Genomic DNA, 20,785 nt, shown 5'->3' with positions numbered 1-20,785 from the left:
TTTTGGCTGCAGTGGATGTATATTGCTTCATAGTGCTGCACTTTAACCCCTTGCATGAGCAGGGAGGACCCACAACTTGTGAATATTAAAAACACCCTGGTTATTAGCAATCAAGCTAGTTGTACCCACCCTGCAGAAGGTAAAACTGAGTACCACAGAGAAGAGTAACACTTCTAAAACCTCAGACTGGATGTCCAGTGCTCCCCTAGCATCCACTACCACTAGAATCATTCATAAACATATCACAAAATCTAAGGTATCTATCCATGGTGGCAGGTTCAGACTCTGGCAGGGAAGCAATAGACAGTCAGACTCAGAAATGCTGCACATGCCTGAATCGAAAGCCTTCGTCTCACCAAAGCCAGGGTCTCTCCCCTTCCCCAGTGTTCTCTCAACTATGAGGAAATCCTGGCCAACAATGCACAGCTATGTTATGGAAGCCCATTCCAGGTATAGCCCAGGCCTGACCTCTCTTAGTCTTGGATCTTCTTCTACCTGAACCAACAGACCCATCCAGGCAGACAGGTGGCCTGTCAGCAGGAAGTATGACCTATGGGTGAACTTTGGAAAAGTGGGTCCCCTATGTAGAAGGAATGAGGGATGGAAAAAGCCAACAGCCCTTTTATAATGATGCCTAGAACATCTCGTGATTTGGTCTGAAAGGAAAGCCTCAAAGGAGCTGAGGGAAAAGATCAGGAGGCTTACGTCCCTGAATTCAGAGACTCAACGACCAGACAAAGAGTGACTCTCCTTCCCTGGAAACTTAACGGAAAGAAAATGATAAAATGGAAGCAGGAGAATTGGGGATTCTGGAGCAAGGATGGCCTCCTTCAGCTTCCTCTTGTTCACACCCACTCATACTTGTCTTTGCACACACATGTTCTCATACTTGGATGCACACTCATGTCTGTACCTGCATATATACACATGAAAATATTATATTCAGCCTCTCATCAGTGCATTCCTGTTAATTTCACTCTCATTTTCACACATGCATCCTTCCTGTGCACCTATCTGCATATATGACACACTTGACACAATGATGTCCACTGAGAATCCTGTCATTTGGAAAAAAGAGAATGTCATTTTATTGTCATTAAAGTCTTTTCCATCCTTCAAGATTCAGCTGAAACTCTACCTCTTCTGGCTTCTCCAGCCTCTGACAACTGAGCCTCATTTCAGCCTGAGTCCAAGCATTGGATCTCCTGGCTTTGGAATGCTCTTGACTTTTTGAGAACAGGGGCCTATCCCAGACACACCTGTGGTCCTACCGTGACTGATTTCTCCCAGGTGAGCAGCATACCCAGGGTCCCATTTTTCACTTGTATTCTCTGCCCATCCCATGCAGATGGCTCCCACTCAGACATCACTCCTTGCACCAGACCCATATTCCTATGACCACCTGGAGTGCAGTCTGTTTCCCACATGCAACAAGTTCAAGGCTGAACTCAGCATCTTCCTCCTAAAGCTGAATGGCACAGTCAGCACTTCAATCCCTTGGGCTGAGAACTTCAAAGCTATCTTCAGCTGCTTTCTTCCACCTGCCTCAGCAATGCTCCTCATCCCCTCTTCCCTCCCCCAACCCAAGCAGTGATGGAGTCTTGCCTGGTACCTTCAGTGATGGCTTCTGAATCTGTCCTGGCTACAAACATTAGTAAGTCTTCACCTGGACTTTTGCTCTTGCCTTCTTGTCTCATGTTTTCTGGGTGATCTTTCTAAACAGCATTATGAGTGCATCACCCTTTGTTTGAACCCTTTTAGTGGACCCCACTGACTAAAGAAGAAGTTTGAGCCATTAGATATGTCATCCCCTCACATCCTTATTTCTCCTCCTGAGAACTATCCCTGCCTCCTAAACCCTGATCTTCTGAAATCCCTTCTCTCATTCAAGGCCCAGTTCAATGCACTCCTTCACCATGAATTTTGCCTGGCCATGAAGATCTGTTAGCAGTTGTCACACCCTGCCCTTTCATCAGGAACTGCCCAACTCCCTTCCAGCCCCCCAACAAATCCTAGAACCTGAGAACCCAGGAGTCAAGTCTGAGAAAAGGAGGGAGCCTGGGAGATTCCCCCATGTTCCTGATCTATCCCTTTGTTTTTCAAACCCAGCATAGATGACTACCCAAAGTGCTAATGAAAATAAAGAGAATGGAGGATGAGGACAGCAGCCAACATTACTATTTGCCCAGCACTAATCTGAGTCCCTTATATGGATTATCTCAATTAATCCCCATAAAACCCTATGAAGTCAGTAAGACTGTGCCCATTTTACAGATGAGGAGACTGCAGCATAACTTGAGAAATTTATTTTACGTGGTGGATCAAGGATTCAAACCCAAATAACAAGACTTTAGATCACCTAGCCACTCTCTACAGGAATAGAAATCCAGCTAGTGGTACTTTCTCCCAAACTCTTGTGCCTTCTCCTACTCTCTAGGCCTTTCTCCCCTCTTCCATGGCACCCTTCCCCTACTTCTCTTAAATGAACTTAGCTGAGTGCTAAGAACATCACTCCCTGAAGTCTCATATAGCTCAGGGTCAGGGTTGGGGTCAGCATCCTCTTCCTGCCACACTGATGCCACTTCCTGCCTCCAAGATCCTTTGTGCATCCTGTCATATACTAGCCATCCTTCCAGCATCCATCTGCCCCCGTTGGGGACTTTGGTGATTGCTGGTACTGGTTCATAGCCTTCCATGGCACTCCAAATCCTGCTACTATTCTGGGTGACTCCTCTACATCAACTCACCAGCACCCAGCCTTTCAGTGGACCGATGACCTGGTTCTCCACATTTGTGACCCATTCAGTAGCACAACCTGGTCCAGCTCACCATCTCCATCCAGTTGCTTCATCTCTAATCTCAGATGAGCCTCCTTTCTCGGTAGCCCTTTTATACACTGCATATTTACATGGGACCGTGCAGCAAATCCCATGACTTCAGACCAGTCCTACTACATATTCAAGTACCTCAATTCCTGTGCCTCTGCACTCAGCTGGGCCCACCATTGTGCCAGCTGATCCTTATGGGAGACCCTCCTAAACTTCCCCTCCCCCTCTCCACACTGGCTACTTGGAATTATCACCTCAAGACTATGAAATGGCCACTTTCCTCTTCCTCCCAGCTGATCCCTTCCACTTCACAGAAAGAGAAGCCATCAGAATGCCCACCTTGCTTGACTCTCCCTCACCCCCTTTTCCTTCTCCAGTCAAAGGGAGTTGGTCATTTCCTCCACCTCAATACCATTCCCTTTGCCTTCCCACGGACCTTAATCTAGTCTCTCTTTTGTAGCTTCAATCTCTCATCTGATCCTCTCTTGTCATCAGCATCTGCCTTTAAGCTCTTTACACTTACAAGACAAAAGTCACTTCCCAAATCCCCCAGTCTTCTCTCTTCTCCCCTTAGAACAAAGTTTCCTGAAAGAGGGGTCACTGTTCACACTCTCCATTCCCCTCTAAACCCAATGCACACCTGCTGCAATACCCAGCAGACATTTCAGTTGGTTCTTCCCTGGCCCTTAGCATCCTCCAATGCTGCAACCTATTCCCTGAGACACCCCACACTGCTGGGTCTTCTGTCTCTCCTTACCCTCCCTTGAAAGGGGTGCTCTCCCCTGGGTGAGGTTTAATGTGTTTTTGTGCGTCCACTCCCTCTGTGCACTCTCCCTGAGCAACTTACAGGTCAAAGTTCTAGATCCTTGGTCTGGAGTCCCCTGCCCACCTTCCCATTGTTTCCTTACTCTGCTGGCTTTCAAGCCAGACTGCTCATGAGTGAAACACCTTTGTTTCCAACTAACCCTCTATACCTGGATGTCCCATGGGACCTCCCTTTTGACATATCCACATGTAACAGTTTCCCCTGCAAACCCTTCTGGTTCCAGTCAGTGGTACCACCAGCCATTCAAAGGCTTAATCAAGATCCTGGAAATTCCCTTTTGCTCTTTCATCTCACTCACCTACAGACACTCACCCACATGGGATATGGAGAGTCTCATCATCCACCACCCAGCCTACTCCAGCAACTTCCCCACTGGACCCTGGCTCTCTCAGGACTTCACATACTTCAAGGTCTGGGATGGGGTCTGTACCTCTCCTACTTTGCCGATTCCAAAGTCCTTCCATGCTCTCGAAATCCTAGTTCCTCACTATCTCCTCAAGGTTCTTCTGACCTAGACTCGACCTCCTTCTCTTGCTTTTATTCTCATCATTCCTTCCTTCCTACATCCTGTTCCACATATACCCAGCAACTTTTAGTGCCTCAAACATGGCATGTGTTCTCTCCTACACACTGTCCTCAACCTGAGGGGCTCCCCTGCCCACCCCAGCCTCCAGGTAGGGAGGAGGCATCACTTCACCTGCTTGGATCATAGGGATATGGTCAGGTATCTCTCATACATGTTTCCCAGCCTACTATGTATCACACTTGAATGAAACTGCATGTTTGACCATCTCTCTTGTGGTCACTCCACTCTCTGAACTTGGCATAGTGATTTTGACATGGTCCTAATAAATGAATGAATGGATGGATGGGTGGATGGGACGTGTGAGTGCATGAAAGAAGGCCATGGAGTGGCTGGAGACCCAGTTGAAGCTACATGGAATGTAGGGGCTGACCGTTATGGCTTACAGCAGTTTTCAAGGCCTCCAATGATTGGGGAGAAACTAACCCTCTCAAACCCCGAAGACTCCCAGCAACATGCACCAGCAGATGGTCCCCACTTGATGCCGAAGATAATGGTAGAAAAGTCTCCATGAAGGAAGATGGGGTGGGGGCTGAAAATGAGGGAGAAGCTTGGGAGCTGGGATGTGTGGGGTAAAAGGGGAGACTAGTGATGGGGGAGGACCTGGGGGGCACTCTAAGGACTTCAACAAGGCCATGATTATTTCCAGCCTGACCAGCATGGGTCCAGGGGACCGAATATACCATGCCACCTCATTAGGGGCACCCCCTCAGTGAAGATTCTAAGGATTCTCCCTTCTTCCCCAAAAGGCTTAGCAGAGATTCGGAGGTGAAGAGTGGAGAGATAAAGTGTAAGGAAGGGGGAAGTTCCACTTTCTCCTAGAACTCCCCTTTGGGGCCCGCACCTTGCAGACTGGCAATGTGTCTAATCCCCAAACTCTGTTAGGCATTTCCAAAAAGCAGAAATAATTTCTTTCTTTTATGAGACATAATCATTTAGCTGGATCAGGATGGAGTATGTCAGTAAAATTCTTTTTGTTAGATGGATGAGTGATGTAAAGACTGTCATGGGGGGGGTGGGGACAAAAAAAAGTACACTATAATGATATTGCTAAGTGGTAGGATTAGGGGGTGGTTTTGTTTTCCCCATCATATCTTTCTGTCTCTGAACTCCCCACAATGTGCAAGTATTATCTTTATAATCAGAACACTGAATCAACATTTAACCAATCACCAGCATCCCCTGCTGTGAAAAGTTCTCTAATGTGTGTCAGGGGAGAGACACTGGTCCTCAAGGGGCTATGAGGCCAGGATCACAGCCTGGTGCCCAGGACAAGCTGATTTTGCAGTGGTTGATGAAGGAGATGGAGAGGCCAAATGAAGTGCAGGTGTAGCATGCAAACAAGACCAGCTCAGCGTCATCCCGTGCCTGCTCACAGCATTCATGAACACACGTGCCCACATGGACACCTTCCCTTCCCTCCCTCACAGCAACAATAGCTGCTTGGTAGCGTCCACTTCTCCCCACCCCCAGGCTCCTGTTTATCTTTTTTTTTTTAAAAGATTTATTTATTTGTGCATACAGAACTGGGGTACAGGCCAGAGGTGCAGGGGCGGTGAGAGGATTCACCAGAGACAGAACAGGGGAGCAGGACTGGCAGATTGACAAAGTACACTGCTGAGGGGAGTAGCGGGAGAGACTGCAGCACCGTGTGGGTCACCTCGGGGGCCTGGGATCGAACTTGCATGAAGTGGCTGTGGCCGGCTCTGGCTCCCTTGCAGTGCTGCATCCTAACCCTTTGGGCCACCAGGGAGGACCCTTCTGTTTCACTGTCTGAGGCAGAGCCCAGCCCCCTCACAACCCTACATTTACCCAAAGGAGTTGCTGGCTTGGGGGAGGGGAGAGGTGGCCCCTGCCTGTGCCTAGGGCACAGCCCTGGCAGCCTCCCAGTGCACCTTACACAACCATCTTGACTGGCTGAGCCTTCAGCTCTGTCTCTGAAGGGACTCTCTACTCAGGGCTCTTCTCTTCTTGCCCAACTTTCCCTACAGCTCCTCCCTGACCTCAGGGTCTCCCCCCTCCCATAGATAAATTGCTCTCTTCCTTCCACCCCCGCCTGGCCACTAAGGCTCTATTTTTAACCCACCTCAAAATCTCTGACTCAGAATCACAGGGCTCCCAGGTAGCTGCTCCCTCCGCTGCCTGGGGCTGCCTCAGCAGCAACCAGGTTCAGCGCCAAGGGCATCCAGTGCTCATTTGTGGTGGGGTCGCCACTTCTAGTGTATCTTTATTTTTGTTTATTTTGTTTATTTTTTTTTGAGATGATTATCAATGACCTGAGGAACGAAATTCGTTTATTTCTGTTCTGGAGATCCAAACAAAGACGACGCGTTCCTGAGGCCTCTTCCAAGGTGGCTCTATCTGCGCTGAGGTCCTAGCTTTTCATGGTACCCTGGGGCTAGTCTCAGCCACTCCCCAAGGTGGTGAGCTGCAAGCCATGCCCTGCGGAGTCTTTCCTTCCCTTCTGCAGTCCAGCCGTCACAAGGCACAGTGCTTTTTGAACCGCACCATGCACATAGATAGCCTGGGAGAGGGGGGGCTTATTATCAAGATGCCAATTCAGACTCCCTGGATGTGGGGTGACCTCTGCAGGCTCCCCAGTGATGCCAAGGCAGCTGGTCGAGGAACCACACTCCAAGGAGCCATTCTATACCACAGAGTGTGGTGGGTTCATATACTAGTGCTAGAATACCTGACTGTGTGGCCTTGGACAAACCACTCACCCTTTCTGAACTTGTTTTCTCATGTGCCATATAAGAACATTAACCCCACTTCACAGGATTCTGGGAAAATTCTAAGAGGTGATACTTGTAATATTCTACATAGTATGCCTACTCAGTACATGCTGGTCTTTACCATCATATTATTCTTGTGATCACTAAAATTCACATCATGGCCTGAGTTTGGGGCATATGGCCTGGTACAGCCTTGTGGAGCCCTCTGGGTGGGGGATGGCCAGACTCAGCCCACAGGGGAAATGATGATCCAGGCCAGCTCCATGGGTAGATGAGGCCATAAAACAGTGGCAGACAGGGGAAATAGGGGCTACTTGGCTGGGGATACTTGAAGGAGAATATTAACATAGGAGCAGGGGGCTGCATGGCCTCCTGGGATTGCAAGTCCCAAAGAGAAGGGGCCGACGTGCGTCCTCTGGCCACTGTGGTTACAGAAAGGAGGTCCATGCTGTATAGTGGAAAGATTCTAGGCTGAGCCTGAGTCATGGGTTCTAGTCCCAGCTCTGTCTCCAACTTGCTAGCTGCCCTTGAGAAAGTCCGTCCCTTTCACATCCCCTTTCTTAGTTTCCTCATTGGTAGAATGAGAAGATGGAGCTAGATAATCTCTAAAGACATGCTGATTGCATGCATCTCTGCAGTGCAGAGGCTAAAGAGGCCAGCCAAGGGCAGCAGGCCAGCTGGCAGCTCACCAAGGGAGGAGTGTACATCTCAGAGAACTCTGCACCCAGCCCCCACCCACAGACCAAGGGGATCAGCTTGACTGGCAGACAGAGTACTGAGGACTCTTTAGAGACACGGGGAACCATGAAACTGGTAGGAAGGGTGTTCCTCAAGGGAAAGATTGTGACTGCACCTTCTCAAAGACACAACTGAGCACACTGGGCTGGCCATAAGGAACACTGACCTATCGGCCATTGCTTCTCTGATGGGCTGAGAGCCTCTGGAGGTCAGCGCATGCACAGTGGCACCCAGTGTAAGAGCCTGCTCAAAAACACAGATGTGCACCCCCCAAACCGTCCAGAACGGGACATCTGCTCTACAATACTCTAAGTTGTTTCAGTGCTGTGTTCCTTCAGGCTAGCAGCTTAATCTCTCTGTGCTTCACTCATTTGACAAGACCAGCTGGGGCTAATTGGAGAGAGGACTGGTGGTTAGAGAACTTTGCTTACAGGTAACAAAAAAAGCTCAAACATGGCTCTCTCCACCCAGGAGAACGAAACAAAAATAGAATATTGCTGTGGAGTAGCACCTGAGTGCAAGCTCAGGGGAAATTAGGTAGGAGAGTTCACTTGCTCCTGTGGGAAGGTGCATCAGGGTGAGGAGGAAACTGGCTGGACTAGAGGCAGGACTGGACAAGGCCAAACAGCACTGGGCCCATAGGAGGGCTATGGGAGAGCTGCCCCACCAGAGGGAGTTAAACACTGATCTGTGAGGGTCTTCTTAGCCCCTTCTTGCTGGGTGGGAGTTCTTAGGATACAAGCTGGAGTGTCCCTTCCCTCCAGGAATGCCAGTGTGACAAGGACACTGAGCAAGGACTATGTTCCCTGGAGGCCCGTGAGCCCCAGAGTTTTATAGTTCTGATTGCTAACAACCTATGAAAAAAGGGGAATGACTCCCTAGAGGGGGCTGATAAGGAACAGGTGTGGATGCCAGGCAGGGGAGTCCATCTATCACCCCAAGCTTCTGGGGGGCACTGACAGGCTGAGGCAAATGGAGTGCAATCAGAGAGCTGCAGGCTGTTAACACAGAAGAGGCCTTATTGGTAGCCAAGCTCATTGGCTCCGAAGTGCCAGAAACAGAATCATCTGGGGCTCCCTCAAATTCTACCTACCCAAGCCTCACCCAGGGCCAGGGAGGCCCAGTCATTCATAATGACATAAAGCACCTAGGTCATCCTGGGGCCACCCACCAGTTGTGACTGTGGGCGTTGCTAAAATCCAGCCCTTCTCCAATTGCACCTTTAGCCAAGGAAAGCAAGGCCCAGGGTGGCAAGTCATTGACTCAGTTCACACAGCTGGACGGGGCAGGACAGGGTCTGCAGCTGGCTTCTTACTCCTAGCCAGTCCCCTCGGCTCTGTCTCAGAGACTGCGGTGCAACACGGCAGGATGATGGCTCGTCAGAGCCCCTGGGCCAGGATGTCACAGTGGGGCACATTTCCTCCCGTGCCATTTCCAGAGTCAATCATCTGCCCCTTGGGACTCCTCCAGCCACAGTGTGCAGTGTGACCCGTGGACACAGATCCACACATCTAAACTTCTCTGAGGCCAGGTCTGAGCTTCCAGGAGGGGGTCAGGTACTGCCTGGAAGAGATAGTTAGAGGACAACATGGCAGGGCCCTTTGCAGGAAGGTGGCATTTTAGCTCATTTTCTGTGCATAAGTCCTTGGGCAGGCTGTGCAGGAACAAAGAAAAGGAACAACTCCTACAGAGGCTGTGGGCTGAGGTGGGGGGCAGGGGGAAGGGGTGTGCAACAGACACCTCCAGTACCACACACGTGCTCAGGACCCCCGCGCCCCCCAGCCCCGGACTAAAGGTGAGCAGAGCCTCGGCAGAAAGATGCTGCTAAGGAAGGAATCCCTGACCACAGGAGCTGCCTAACTCCAGAGTCATACCTGGCTGGGTCTCTGCAGTCTCAGGAAAGAGGGAGGGAGATTCTCATCACTCTGCGTTGTCAGCAGTGCCATCCCTGCCCCGCCGGCTCAATTTGTACTAATGGGGTCAGGATTACAGGTTCAATACCTATTTGGCCAATTAGTTTTGCTCTCATTGCAGCCTCAGACTGAGTTGTGACCCTGGACACTGAGAAAGAAAACACTCTGTTGAGGCCACATAGCAGAACAGGATGAGGGTCAGGAGGGCAAACTCAGAGAGGGAGGGGTGGGCAGTTACAAGACAGGGAAACTCAGGATGGGCCAGCCTGGTGCTGCACGACAGGGCCCAGCTGGCCCCAGTTTCCCTTAGAAGGTGCCAGTGGCACTGATGAGACTTGGGGGCGGAGGGTCTTTTCTGCCCCTGGGAAAGGGAATAAGAGCCTCGTGTCCTCTGATGAACTATGGGTGGGAGAAGCCCGTGGCTCGCTCTGGCATTGAGTGGCTGGGGACTCACGTTAATCATTGACAGGGGCTGCTCCAGCCTCCAACAGGGAACTGCAGGGTAATTACTTCTGGGCTCCAGGCCACACGCTCAGTGACATTATTGCAGCGGCAACACCTGCCTTCCGGCCTCATTCTGCAAAAGGGAGTCTTCCCAGAGGTTGTGCAGCAGGGCCCAGTGGCCAGGAGAGCTCTCTTGGGCTGCGAGCACCCACGGTGAAAGCCAGAGAGAAACACACACACACACACACACACACACACACACACACAAGTGCAAGGCCCAGGGCAGCAAGGTCAGAGTTCCCAAAGGTGAAGAGCAGAAATTAAGGTGTGCAGGTCCCAAAGCAGATTCTAAGCAAGCTGCCTCAGTGGCTGCCAACACACACCCAGCAAGGGGGGCCCCCCCAGCTCAAGCTTCCAGACACCTTCTTCCAAGAAAGTGTACAGATTGGCTTTCTCCTTCAAATCCAGCTCACATCTATGTCCTCCAGAAAGCCCTCCCTGAACAACAATCCACAGCGTTTCTTCCTTTGTCTGTGCTTCCCCAAACCAGATCCAGGACCCTCAAAAGAGCTGAAATCCTTCCACCCCCACCCTCCATAATGGGTGAAAACTGCCTTGGAATGGCCCATATAGTCTCACCGGGGGTACAACCCATTCAGTGTGCCCCTCCCCAAGCCCAGAAGACCAAGTATTAGCCAACCTTGTGTATGTATTAATTTCTGAAAGCCTCGTTCACACAGACATAACACGTCCACCCACACGGTTAAATGCTTAGACAGACACAAAATCATCAGCAGCCAATCATCAGGCCCCCCCAGCTGCGGTGAGCAGACCTAAAGGCCCCACTGCTTGTTCTCCAATTTGTGGGATCCCAGAGCTAGGGGTACACTGGGGTGCAGGAAGTCCCTCTACCAAGTCAGCACTCCTCTCTGCCTAGCTCCAATCCCCACTCTACCGAAGCCACGGGCTCGCTGCCTGCCTGAGAAGACAGACACCAGCCCCAAACAATGAGAGAGCAGAGCGGCGGGAGTGGTCACGTGTGGGCTTTGGCGGCTCTGGCTTCGGCAGTGGTGGCACCGTTGTTTATTTATAATTTGTACTTTACCTCCCGGAGAGGTCCACAGGCAGCTGGCTCAGATGCTAAGAGGTATAGAGGAGCTTAAAGGCAGCGAGGGCTTCCTGAAGGGGTGGAGGATGCCACATTGGGAGTGGGCAGCAAGCCCACCCTGGCCCAAGGCCTGGTGCCTCGGGGTGGTCCTGCAGTTAGGGCAGTCAGCTCAGGCCAGTCGGCTCACAGACTTTGCACGAGGACTCCAGCTCTTGACTGCAGACCGAGGCCTTCTTGTGGGTCTAGGCTGAACTCTGAACATAGACTAAACCCGACAGTGGCCTCAGATTGAGTCTTCACACATTGAGCCATGACCATGAAACACCCTGGCTCTGCTCCTGCTCACCTACTGACCGCTGACCCTGGCCACACACTGAACCTGACCCTAGATACACCAGGGCTGACCTGCTCACACACTGAGTGCGGATCCTGCTCCTCCCACCCAAGCCTAAGCAAAGACTCCACTTTGCACTTCCCTGGAGGATGGCATGACTATTGCTCATGATCACCTATTCTCTAGTGAACAGAACAGGGGTACCACCGCCTCCTTGTCCCCTTCTCTGAACGTTAATCACCCCTCCAGGAACAGGAGCAGCACTGGCACCTCGACATCATTTCACTATCAGGACTCCTTGGGGAAAAGCAGCAGCAAGCAGCAGCAAGCCTTGAGAGCTGGTGTCCCCAGGAGGCAGCCCCACACCGGGGGGCTGCACCTTCAGAAGCTGACTTTCATTGGATGCGCATAAATTAAGACAGCATTCTAAAAATACAGTAGTCTCCCCATCCATTGCCTAGCTTTCTGCAGCTTCAGTTACCTAAAGTCGACCATGGTTCAAAGACATTATATAAATTATTTTGGGAGAATACATTATTATTATTGTTCTTCTGTGTCATTATTATTGTTAACTCCTTACTGTACCTAGTTTATGAGTTAACTCCTTACTGTACCTAGTTTATGAGTTTTATTGTGTGTGTGTGTGTGTGTGTGTTTGTGTACAGACATATATATATATATGGAAAAGACACTCTACAGAGACCTTAGTACTATTAGTGGTTTCAGGCATTCACTGGGGTGTATAACCACATGCATAAAGGAGGACTACTGTACAGAACACTCAAAATGCAAGTGTGGGGCTGGGAGACTAGAAAAAGCTCCAGTGACAAGACCACTAAGAGAAAACCATCCCTGGAAGCCGTCTGGCTGGGCAGTCAGCAGGCACCCTATGGAGCTTTAACACCTTTGCAATCGGATATTACCCAACCCGCTTGGGCTATGGCTTAGCCTCTGACGAGGTCTCACTCTATAACCTTGTAGGAGTCCTTTCCCCTCGCAGGCCCTCTGCTCCATGTTTATAAGCACAGGCTTCCAGCCAGGAACTTGCAACGGCCTCTCCAGATCGGGTATTCTGAGACTGGACTGGTTTCCCTGGCCAGGGGTCTCTCTTCCTATGCTCTTTGCCCAGACGATGTGCGGTCAAACATCTGTCATACCCTCACTCTCAGGAATTTTTCTGGCATTACTTTTATAATTTAACTTTTGAAAGCTAACCAAAGGAAAAAGAAAGAAAGAAAAAAAAAAAGGGAAGCAGAGGAAGGAGAAAGAAGGGGTCACATGCTCGAGGCTAGAATCCACCACACAGGTTCAAGTCACAGTTCTGATATTTCACAGTGGGGTGATTTGGGATAAATCTTTTTCTTTTTCCCTGTCAGAGCCTCAGTTTCTTTGTAAACTGAAAATGGAATTTAATTTTCAGGCCACTGTGAAGAATAAATGAAATACAAGGTGCAATACTCCTCGCACATAGCAGAGAGCTCATACCTGGTGGTTTGCTCAAAAACCTAAGTCATGTGTCCAGGTGTAGGACAGACCTTAGGGCCAGACAGGGATGACAGGCAACTGGAACAAAAGTCGACTGAAAGGAGACCGCCTCTAGCCTGCTCTAGCCCCCTACAGCAAGGCAGGAACATGGGCTGGTCAGAACTGACCATTTTCCTAGAGAATCCCTGCAGTATGTTTTAATGTTCTAACATCCCATTTTAAAACCTTGTCTCAGGCTTGTTATGACACAGTACGCTGGCCAAACAGGACACACCTGGTATTGTTTTTAATTCATGGGATGCTGCTTAGCAACCTCTGGCCTAAGAACTGCTCCGTCTCCTCTTGAGTACTCTTGGTGACGGGGAGCTCACTACCTATCCACTGCCTCCTGTTGGAGGCTGGGTGGGTGCTGATCACGTTTTCTGAGCCCTGGCAATGCTTTCCCAGCAAAGAGGCCCTGCTGGCAGAGAACATCCTCTCAGAAGCCAAGGCAATGCCCCTGCTCTCCCCACGGCCCAATCTGGCTGGGAAATGTGGATTCTTCAATATTGCCTGGGCCCAAGCAGGACTCTCTGGCCGGCCTCAGTAGCCCTTCTATTAATTAACAACTGGCAGCAGTTTTGTGAGAGACCTGGAGCCGGGAAGCAGCAAGAGAAGGAAGCTGGTTGTCTCCTCAGTTAAGGACAAACCCCCAGGGACTAGGGCTGGATTGTCCACTCCTGGTGAGCTCCCCCATGGTAGCCAGTGTTATGCAGACATAAAGCCACTCGGCTGCTATGACACTTGTCAGCCCAGTCACCGGTGTGTAGGCTGGTACCTTCCTGGGTAAGAGGGGACAGAGAGAGGTGACAAGCAAGTTCAGCCCACAAGGGAGGCTGCCAGGTAGGGCCTGGGGTGGGGAAGGGGTTGTTAAGATTCAGACTCCCTGGTCTGCACCTCAGGTGTCAAAGCTATCCCTTCAGCACAGCTCCGCCCTCCTCCCAGGCAGCCCATCACCCTGGATGCTCACTGGCAACATCTGTTTCTTCCAGGAAATCTCTCTGCAACACAGCAGTCACTTCACCCCCTGCCCCTTCTCCTCAGCCAGGCGAGCCCCTCAGGCCCTTCAAATGGGAACGCAGCTGCCAAAGCAGTGAGCTGGGACAGACTCATGAAGCTCTTCTGGCTTCCTGTCTTCCCCTTGCCCACCCCACTCCAGCATCCATGGTCAGCAGGGTTCAAGCAAGCAATGCAAGGAAGGAGGAACTGCGCATTTGACACCCCCCTCCAGCCCCCCCCCCCAAGTCTGTAAACTGACCTCTGGGGCAGAGCACCAGAGGCCAAGGGAAGACAGAGCCTCTGGCCTCCAGAGCTCAGGGTGAAGCATAGAGCAAGCAGGTGATCTGGATCTCAGCACTCTGAGCCTGGTCCTGGGCTAGGCACCAGCAGCTCTGGCATCGCCTGGGCACTGATCAGAAATGCAGACTTGCAGACCCCACCCCAGAGCTATGACCTGGAATCTGTATTTTGACAAGATCCCAGGCGAGGCAGAGGCAGGATGGTGTGAGAAGCACTACGTTCCGGCAAACGCAGAGCTCTATCCAAATGCCTAGAGGTGACCAGAAGGGTGATGGTGGAGTGGAGTGGCCGGAGGGGACATCCCAGAAGCTGCAGGTGGCCCTACCGCCTGGGATGGAGAGCAGATGCACAGGCAGACACAGGCGCTGTGTGAGCCAGACCACCTGACACCCTGAAAGCCTCGCCTCTCACACCGCTAAGGGAACAAATGGGGTAGAGCCGGGCAGGGGGAGTTGTCCCCATCCTCATCAGTGCTCACCACGCCACGGGGGACTGGGATTCCAAGGCTCCCCACGCGGGCAGCATATGGTCCTGCCCTCCCCCCCAATCCCCGCCCGCCCCCCCTTTAGGTTTCTGTGCACAGAGCACCTGACATGGGAGGGTGTTGGTCTTTGCAGCAAACACTCTGCTCGCCTGCCCCAAACTCGCCAGCTTGGGCTAGTCCTTCTCAGTGGAGAATCTCACTGCCCACTGTGCCAGCTGACAGCACCGCTCAGGCAGCTCACCTTGGAATTCCCCTCTGCACCAAGGCGCCCTTCCCCCTCTCCTGGCTCTGCGGCCTGCAGCTCCTTTTAGCCTGCTCTCCACGCTGACAGCAAGACAGTGATCCTGGGCTAGGGTCCCCAGAAGGTTCACCCAAGGAGGAGCCCCAGAACCCCCAGGCCCACAGCCAAACTGTAGTCTTCTCCCTCCTCGCAACTCTTACCCAAATAGTCCTTCCCGCACAGGGTTGAAAGGTAGAGAGATGGGAGCAGGACTGAGGAAACTGAGTTCCTTCCCTTCTCTAGGTGGCTAACTCTGCACCCCTCCTCCAGCTGCACCCACCTCTGCCTACAGCCCTGGCAATGGGAGGCCGAGCCAGAGATTTCGGGTGGATCCCCAACCAGGCTTCATGGAGGAGGGCACCTGCCTCCTACCAGGCTAGGATTCTCTTGTGGAATGGGCTAGAATGAGGTGCACAACCAAGAGCCCCCAGATGATCTTCAAATGTGGGGCCCACCCTCTCAGAAATTGAGCGGCATACTGTGTGTCTGGATGACCATGTATTTTTCAAGACAGAGACTAGAGTTTCCAGCAGGTTTTCAGTGAGGTCTCTGTTACAAAACAGGTTCAGAATCACTGAATGGGAACAGAGCCTAGTGTGCCCAGGGCCCAGAGAAGAAAACAGTGGGGGTAGGGGTAGTGGAGTCACAAATGGTCTCTGCCAGCTCACAGGGTTTCTCGGCTCCCCATGTGACCACACGTATGATGTGTGCCTGACATTCCACGGTCTAGGTGGGGAAACTGAAGCTCAGAGAAGACTCGCAGCCCTTTGCCCCACAGCAGACAGGGCTGGGGAATGACATGTGATGGACAGTGGCAAAGCCTGGGTGCCAAGGACCAGCACCAGAAGTCAGCATGGAGAAGCAGAGCTTCGGGCAACCCCTGGCACCAGTGAGACCACTGGTCCACTTCTATGATTTCAAAACCCGTTGTCTCTCCCAAGGAAAGGACCCTTTCAGGCTCTTCCTTCCCTTCCCTTCCCTTTCCTTCTGGTAGATTCAGAAGGTTCAGGCTAGGAAAGGGGAAGGGCAGAGGTCAAAGAAAAGCCGAGCTGTCTGCCTCCTCCGAAGGCCAAACCAGAGTTTGGGTCACAGGAGTATTCTCAGAACTAACATCCCACACAGACTTTCCTGCCAGTCCCCATGTACATTCACACAGTCCCAAGACACCTGCTCAGATGGATCTCTGGACACACACATGCAGGCCCACCCCCCCTACCCCGAGCCCCACCCCCACCTGAGCCTGAGGTTAGACAGCCTCACCAGTTTCTGGGAACAAAAAGAGCTACATCTCTACTCGGGTCCCCACTCCTTTCCCCTTCTCTCTTGTTGGAAAAATAGGATCACAGAGATACTGTAGTTTATTTATTCCAGTTTCCTACTACAAAGCTTGGCACCCAAGACAGGGCACATATGAAAGGAAGGACCCCAGAGCCCACCCAGCTTTGGGTGGGAGCCCATTGCCAATGTCTCAAAGGGTTCAGTGTCCTGACCGCTTCCGTCACCAAAATTTAAACACAAGTTTCCAAAGGCAGCTACCCACGGGGATAGCTGGGCAGGGTATGTACGGGGGAGGGGTGGCCAGAAGCAGAGGCCATCAAGAAGAGCCTATTATTAGATGTGGTCCACAGTGTCCCTTAGAGCATGACACACCCCAAGCCCCTGAAAAAGGCGCCCAACCTTCCTCCCCCAGGAACGAAGAGCCCGGAAGCAGCCCACGACAGCGAGTCCTGAACTCCAAACCGCAAACTCAATCCATCATGGTTTGCTGGCGATTCTTTATTAAACCAATTCTGCTGGATCAATGCTTCCTGCCCGTCAAAATGATGAATAAATCTTCAACTGGCCTGAGCTATGCTTGCAGAACCTCTTGTGAAACTGAGCTGGGCAGTGGGGATTGGCTCCCTCTAGAGACTCAAGGCCAGTGATGGAAACTCCAGGGACTGAGGCTTGGGATGGTGGGAAGGGAGGGAATGGGTGAGGCTTGGCATTCTGAGCTTAGAAGGCTTAGTCAGGTCCTTGTCTTTTGACCTTCTGAAGATGAAGCCAGTTGTTTTGGCCTTGAGACAGAAGAAGCAAGGACCACTGTCCCTACACACACACAAGATGGTCTTTCTTTCATTTCATTCCTTACACCCCACCCAGCACCAGTAAGGCTGTGATTGAGGCTGTGCGTGTGCTTCCACTACCAGTCCCGTTGCTTGTGGCACAACCTGAAATTCATAGCCCATGACACTTTCCCTGTTGCCCATCTATCAACCCTACAGCATCTACCCCTCTAAATCCCCACGGTCCTCCCTCTCTGTGTCCCGGGAAGCCTGCAGTTAGTGGGAGGTTCTGCAGCGGGGGGACTGAAGGCGGACATGCCAAGTTGGGCAGTCAGATCAGGGAGGTAGGAAGGTCCCTGTTGATGCCAACATCCCAGGCAGGCCCCTTGTAGCCCAAGTAAGGGGAGGCCTTGAAGAGAAGGCCCTTTCCCAGTAGGTGCTAGCTCAATGCTTTTTGGAGGCTAAGAGGTTAGAGCTTTGCAGAACCCTCCTCCCCCACAACCAGCCCATGCAATGGGGACAGTGATAAGAACCCTGAACAGAGGCTTTCAGACAACAAAGACAGGGGTATTGAGCAAGGGAAGGGCAGGTCCCTCCAACAATCTTAAGTGATTGATACCAGCATTCTACCTGCAGCCATCCCCAAAGAAGTCAGAGGGAGAGAGAAGCCCAGAACCCATGAGGGGTGTGGGGTGTGTGTGTGTGTGTGTGTGAAGGAGACACAACTCTGTGTGTCCACTCTGCTCCCTAGTTCAGGCTGGGATCCTCGGTCCCCAGAGGTCCACACATTAGAACCTGACCTAGGGAGCCATCCATAACTCCTGAGGGGAGGGTCCACATTTGCTCGCATAACTTGAAGATGATGGCTTTGTTTTAGCCTGTTCTCCTGCCTCCTGCACTCTCTGGGGATGGGAACCCTAGATATTAGGGATAGGCAGAGAAGTCCTTCTGGAAAAGAAAAGGGGGGGAGAGCCTCTGTTCACTACCTATTTTAAGCCATTGAGTGTTGCCTGACTGGTCATGCCCAGCACATGAAATCTCTCATTGGATAGAAAATGGTTTTGCTCTCATTACTAATCTAGCTTCCCTGGAGTTTGCAAGGAGGGCTCTGGTTTGCAAAATGCTTATTTATTTTTGGCTGGCCAGCAGAGAAGGGGGCTAAATAGAGACCCCATCCTATGAATGGATGAATGAAATCAAATTTAAAAGGATAAATGTTTTCTAGACCCTGCACTTCAATCTTACATGTCAGAAAAGTCCAGGGGGGTACTGGGAAACCCCTAGATCTGGTACAGGAGCATCCTTGATCCCAACTTCATAGGCAATCACCAATCTCTCACTTTACACAGAACCCCCACTGACTTAGAGTGGTATCTACTGTTCAGTATCATCTGACTCAGGTGATGGGGGAGGGGGTCCCTCTTCCTCATAGGCAATCACACTGTTTGTTTGGGAACCAATGAACGACCCATGGGAGACCTAGCTACTGCTGGAACTTGGGTCACTGGAGTGAGGATGGAGCACTGGATGAGCTTGGGGCTACAGGATAGCAGCTCATCAGTCCAAACACCAGGCATCTTCACTGACCACTATTAGCAAGGTCATCATGTCATGTCAGTCCCAATGCCAGTTATCCAGGGTACCTAGTCTTGGCCACCACCTGGCATGTGGTGCTGGCCCAGGGACAAGGTGGGGGGACAAAAGGCTTGGGCCCAGAAACCTCAGTCCTTTAGGGGTCCAGCTTTCCCTCCCCAGATGCAGCTCGGCAGGGTGCCCATATACCCTGTGGGATATTAATGTCTGGGGTCAGCACTGTAGGAGTTAGCCCAGCTGCTCAGAGGTCTGCCTTCCTTTGTAGCCCTGCTCTGTGGGCTGAATGACCTGGCGCTGCTTCTCAGACAGCCACCTAACTCTGCAGCCCAGAAAGGGGTGGTGGGATGTGTGGCTGAAGGTGGCAAAGCTTTAGTCTGGCTGCAGGCTGTAGGACTAGGCCAGATTCAGAACACCTTTCAGCATGTCTTTACGGTGGCTCAGACTGAGAGGATGAGGGACAGAAACTGAGTAAAGTTCTCAGCGCCGATAGAGAAGATCTGGGGGTGTCGCAGAGCCTAGCGGCGCCCCACTTTTCCCAGAGCTCCCAGCTGGAGAAAGGAAAGTTAACTCCGGCTGAGAGGCAGGGCCGAGAGAGGAAGCGTGCCTGCCACCTCTCGGGGCTCCCACATCACCGCTGGACCCCCTTACCTGAAGTCGCTGTAGGGGTGGATTATCCAAAACCCGGCAGACTTAACCCGTTCCTGTTCACGCTCCACAGCTTTCTGGCTGCCGAACATCCTCAGAGAAAATTTGTTGACCCCGGGCTGGAGCATGGCCCCGAACTGGCGCTGCATGAAGCCGGCCTGGCCCAGGCGCACCTCGGCCTCGGGGAGGATCTGGTCGCCGGCGGCCGCGCCTCCTTCCACTTTGATAGCGGTGTCCATCGAGGACGGCTCGCAGGAGGCGGCGGCCGGAGGCGGCGGCGAGTGGGGCGGCGGCGAGGAAGCGGCTGGCTGTACCGAGGCGCCGGGGCGCTCGGGCTCCGCCGCCAGGCCCGGGGGCGTCCTGTCCTCGCCGGGGGACGCGTCACCCTCGGCGATGAGCCGCCGTTCCTCCGCGGAGTCATGCAGGTGCCCGTGGCCGCTACCGCCCCCCGCTCCGCCGCTGCCACCACCGCCCCGGCTGCCCAGCGAGACCAGGCTCCCGCGGAAGCGCCGGCAGTCGCCGTTGGTGCTGGACTTGCCCGCGCTGCGGGCGGGCCCCTCACCGTCCGCCGCCCCGAGGGCCGCGCCCCGGGGCTCAGTGCCGCCCGCGGCCGCCGAGGTCGAGGGCGAGGGCAGCGGCCGCAGCCGGATGCTCCGGCGGCTAGGGTCCTGGCGGCCTCCAGACCCCTCCTCCTCCGCGTCCTCTTCCTCGTCCATGATCCACGCCTTGGCCCCCACCTGCTGCGGAAGGCTGTATAGCCGCTTGCGCATGGACGGCGGCAGCTTGTCCATCGCTCCGGGGGCCGGGGCCGGGCAGGGGGCCGAGCAACGGGTGCGGCGCCGCGGACCCGCTCCAGGTCCGCAAGTCGGTCCGTCCGCCCGCGAGGACTCGTCCTTCGCCGCCGCCGGGCCGCCTCAGGCGCCCATGCTGGGGCGGGCGGAAGGAGTCTCCCCGTCCAGCTCCGGGTTCCCAAGCTCACCGCGCTGCGCCTCCTCCCAGAGACCAGCTGGGCGCGGGGACCCCGCGATCCCGCCTGCGCTCCCTCCCTCCCGCGTTCAGGGGCGCGGCGCGCGGCCCGGCTCCAGGCGCCCCGCCCCCGCGGGGAACAATGGGCGCGGGGAGAAGCGGCGCGGCCGCCGCGGCGCTCGGAGAACCACTCCGGATGGCTGAGCGCTCAGCCCGCGCGCCTCCCGGGCGTGCGTCCCGCAGACAGGCGGACTGTCAGTCTGTCCCGCCGCCCCGGCTGGGTGGCCAGGTACTCCGGAGCTCGCCTCGCGTACTCTGGCCGAGCCCGGCTGGCCCGTCCCGGGGCTCCCGCCGCAGCCGAGCGGAGCCCAGCGGCCCGCCGGGCTTACATCAGCGGCCGCCTCCCCCGGAGCGCCCTCCGGCAGCGCCCGGGCTCCCGC

The 20,785-nt window shown here is 53.3% G+C and overlaps 1 protein-coding gene across 1 annotated transcript in view; it reads right to left on the bottom strand.

Moving 5' to 3' along the window:
* Positions 1–20,242, bottom strand: part of HCN4 (hyperpolarization activated cyclic nucleotide gated potassium channel 4) — a 47,511-nt gene extending 27,269 nt beyond the window's left edge. Inside the window, exon 1 of the mRNA XM_004687607.2 lies at positions 19,383–20,242. Within this exon, the coding sequence (XP_004687664.1) occupies positions 19,383–20,170 (788 nt within the window). The 5' untranslated portion in view covers positions 20,171–20,242. The remainder of the gene's footprint in view (positions 1–19,382) is intronic.
* Between the last annotated feature and the right edge of the window lie 543 nt (positions 20,243–20,785).

This window comes from Condylura cristata, unplaced genomic scaffold (genome assembly GCF_000260355.1).
Source record: "Condylura cristata isolate star-nosed mole 26May11 unplaced genomic scaffold, ConCri1.0 scaffold00023, whole genome shotgun sequence".
Taxonomy (NCBI): Eukaryota; Metazoa; Chordata; class Mammalia; order Eulipotyphla; family Talpidae; genus Condylura; species Condylura cristata.
Note: the sequence above shows the minus strand (reverse complement) of the source record. Positions and strands in the feature narration are given on the sequence as shown.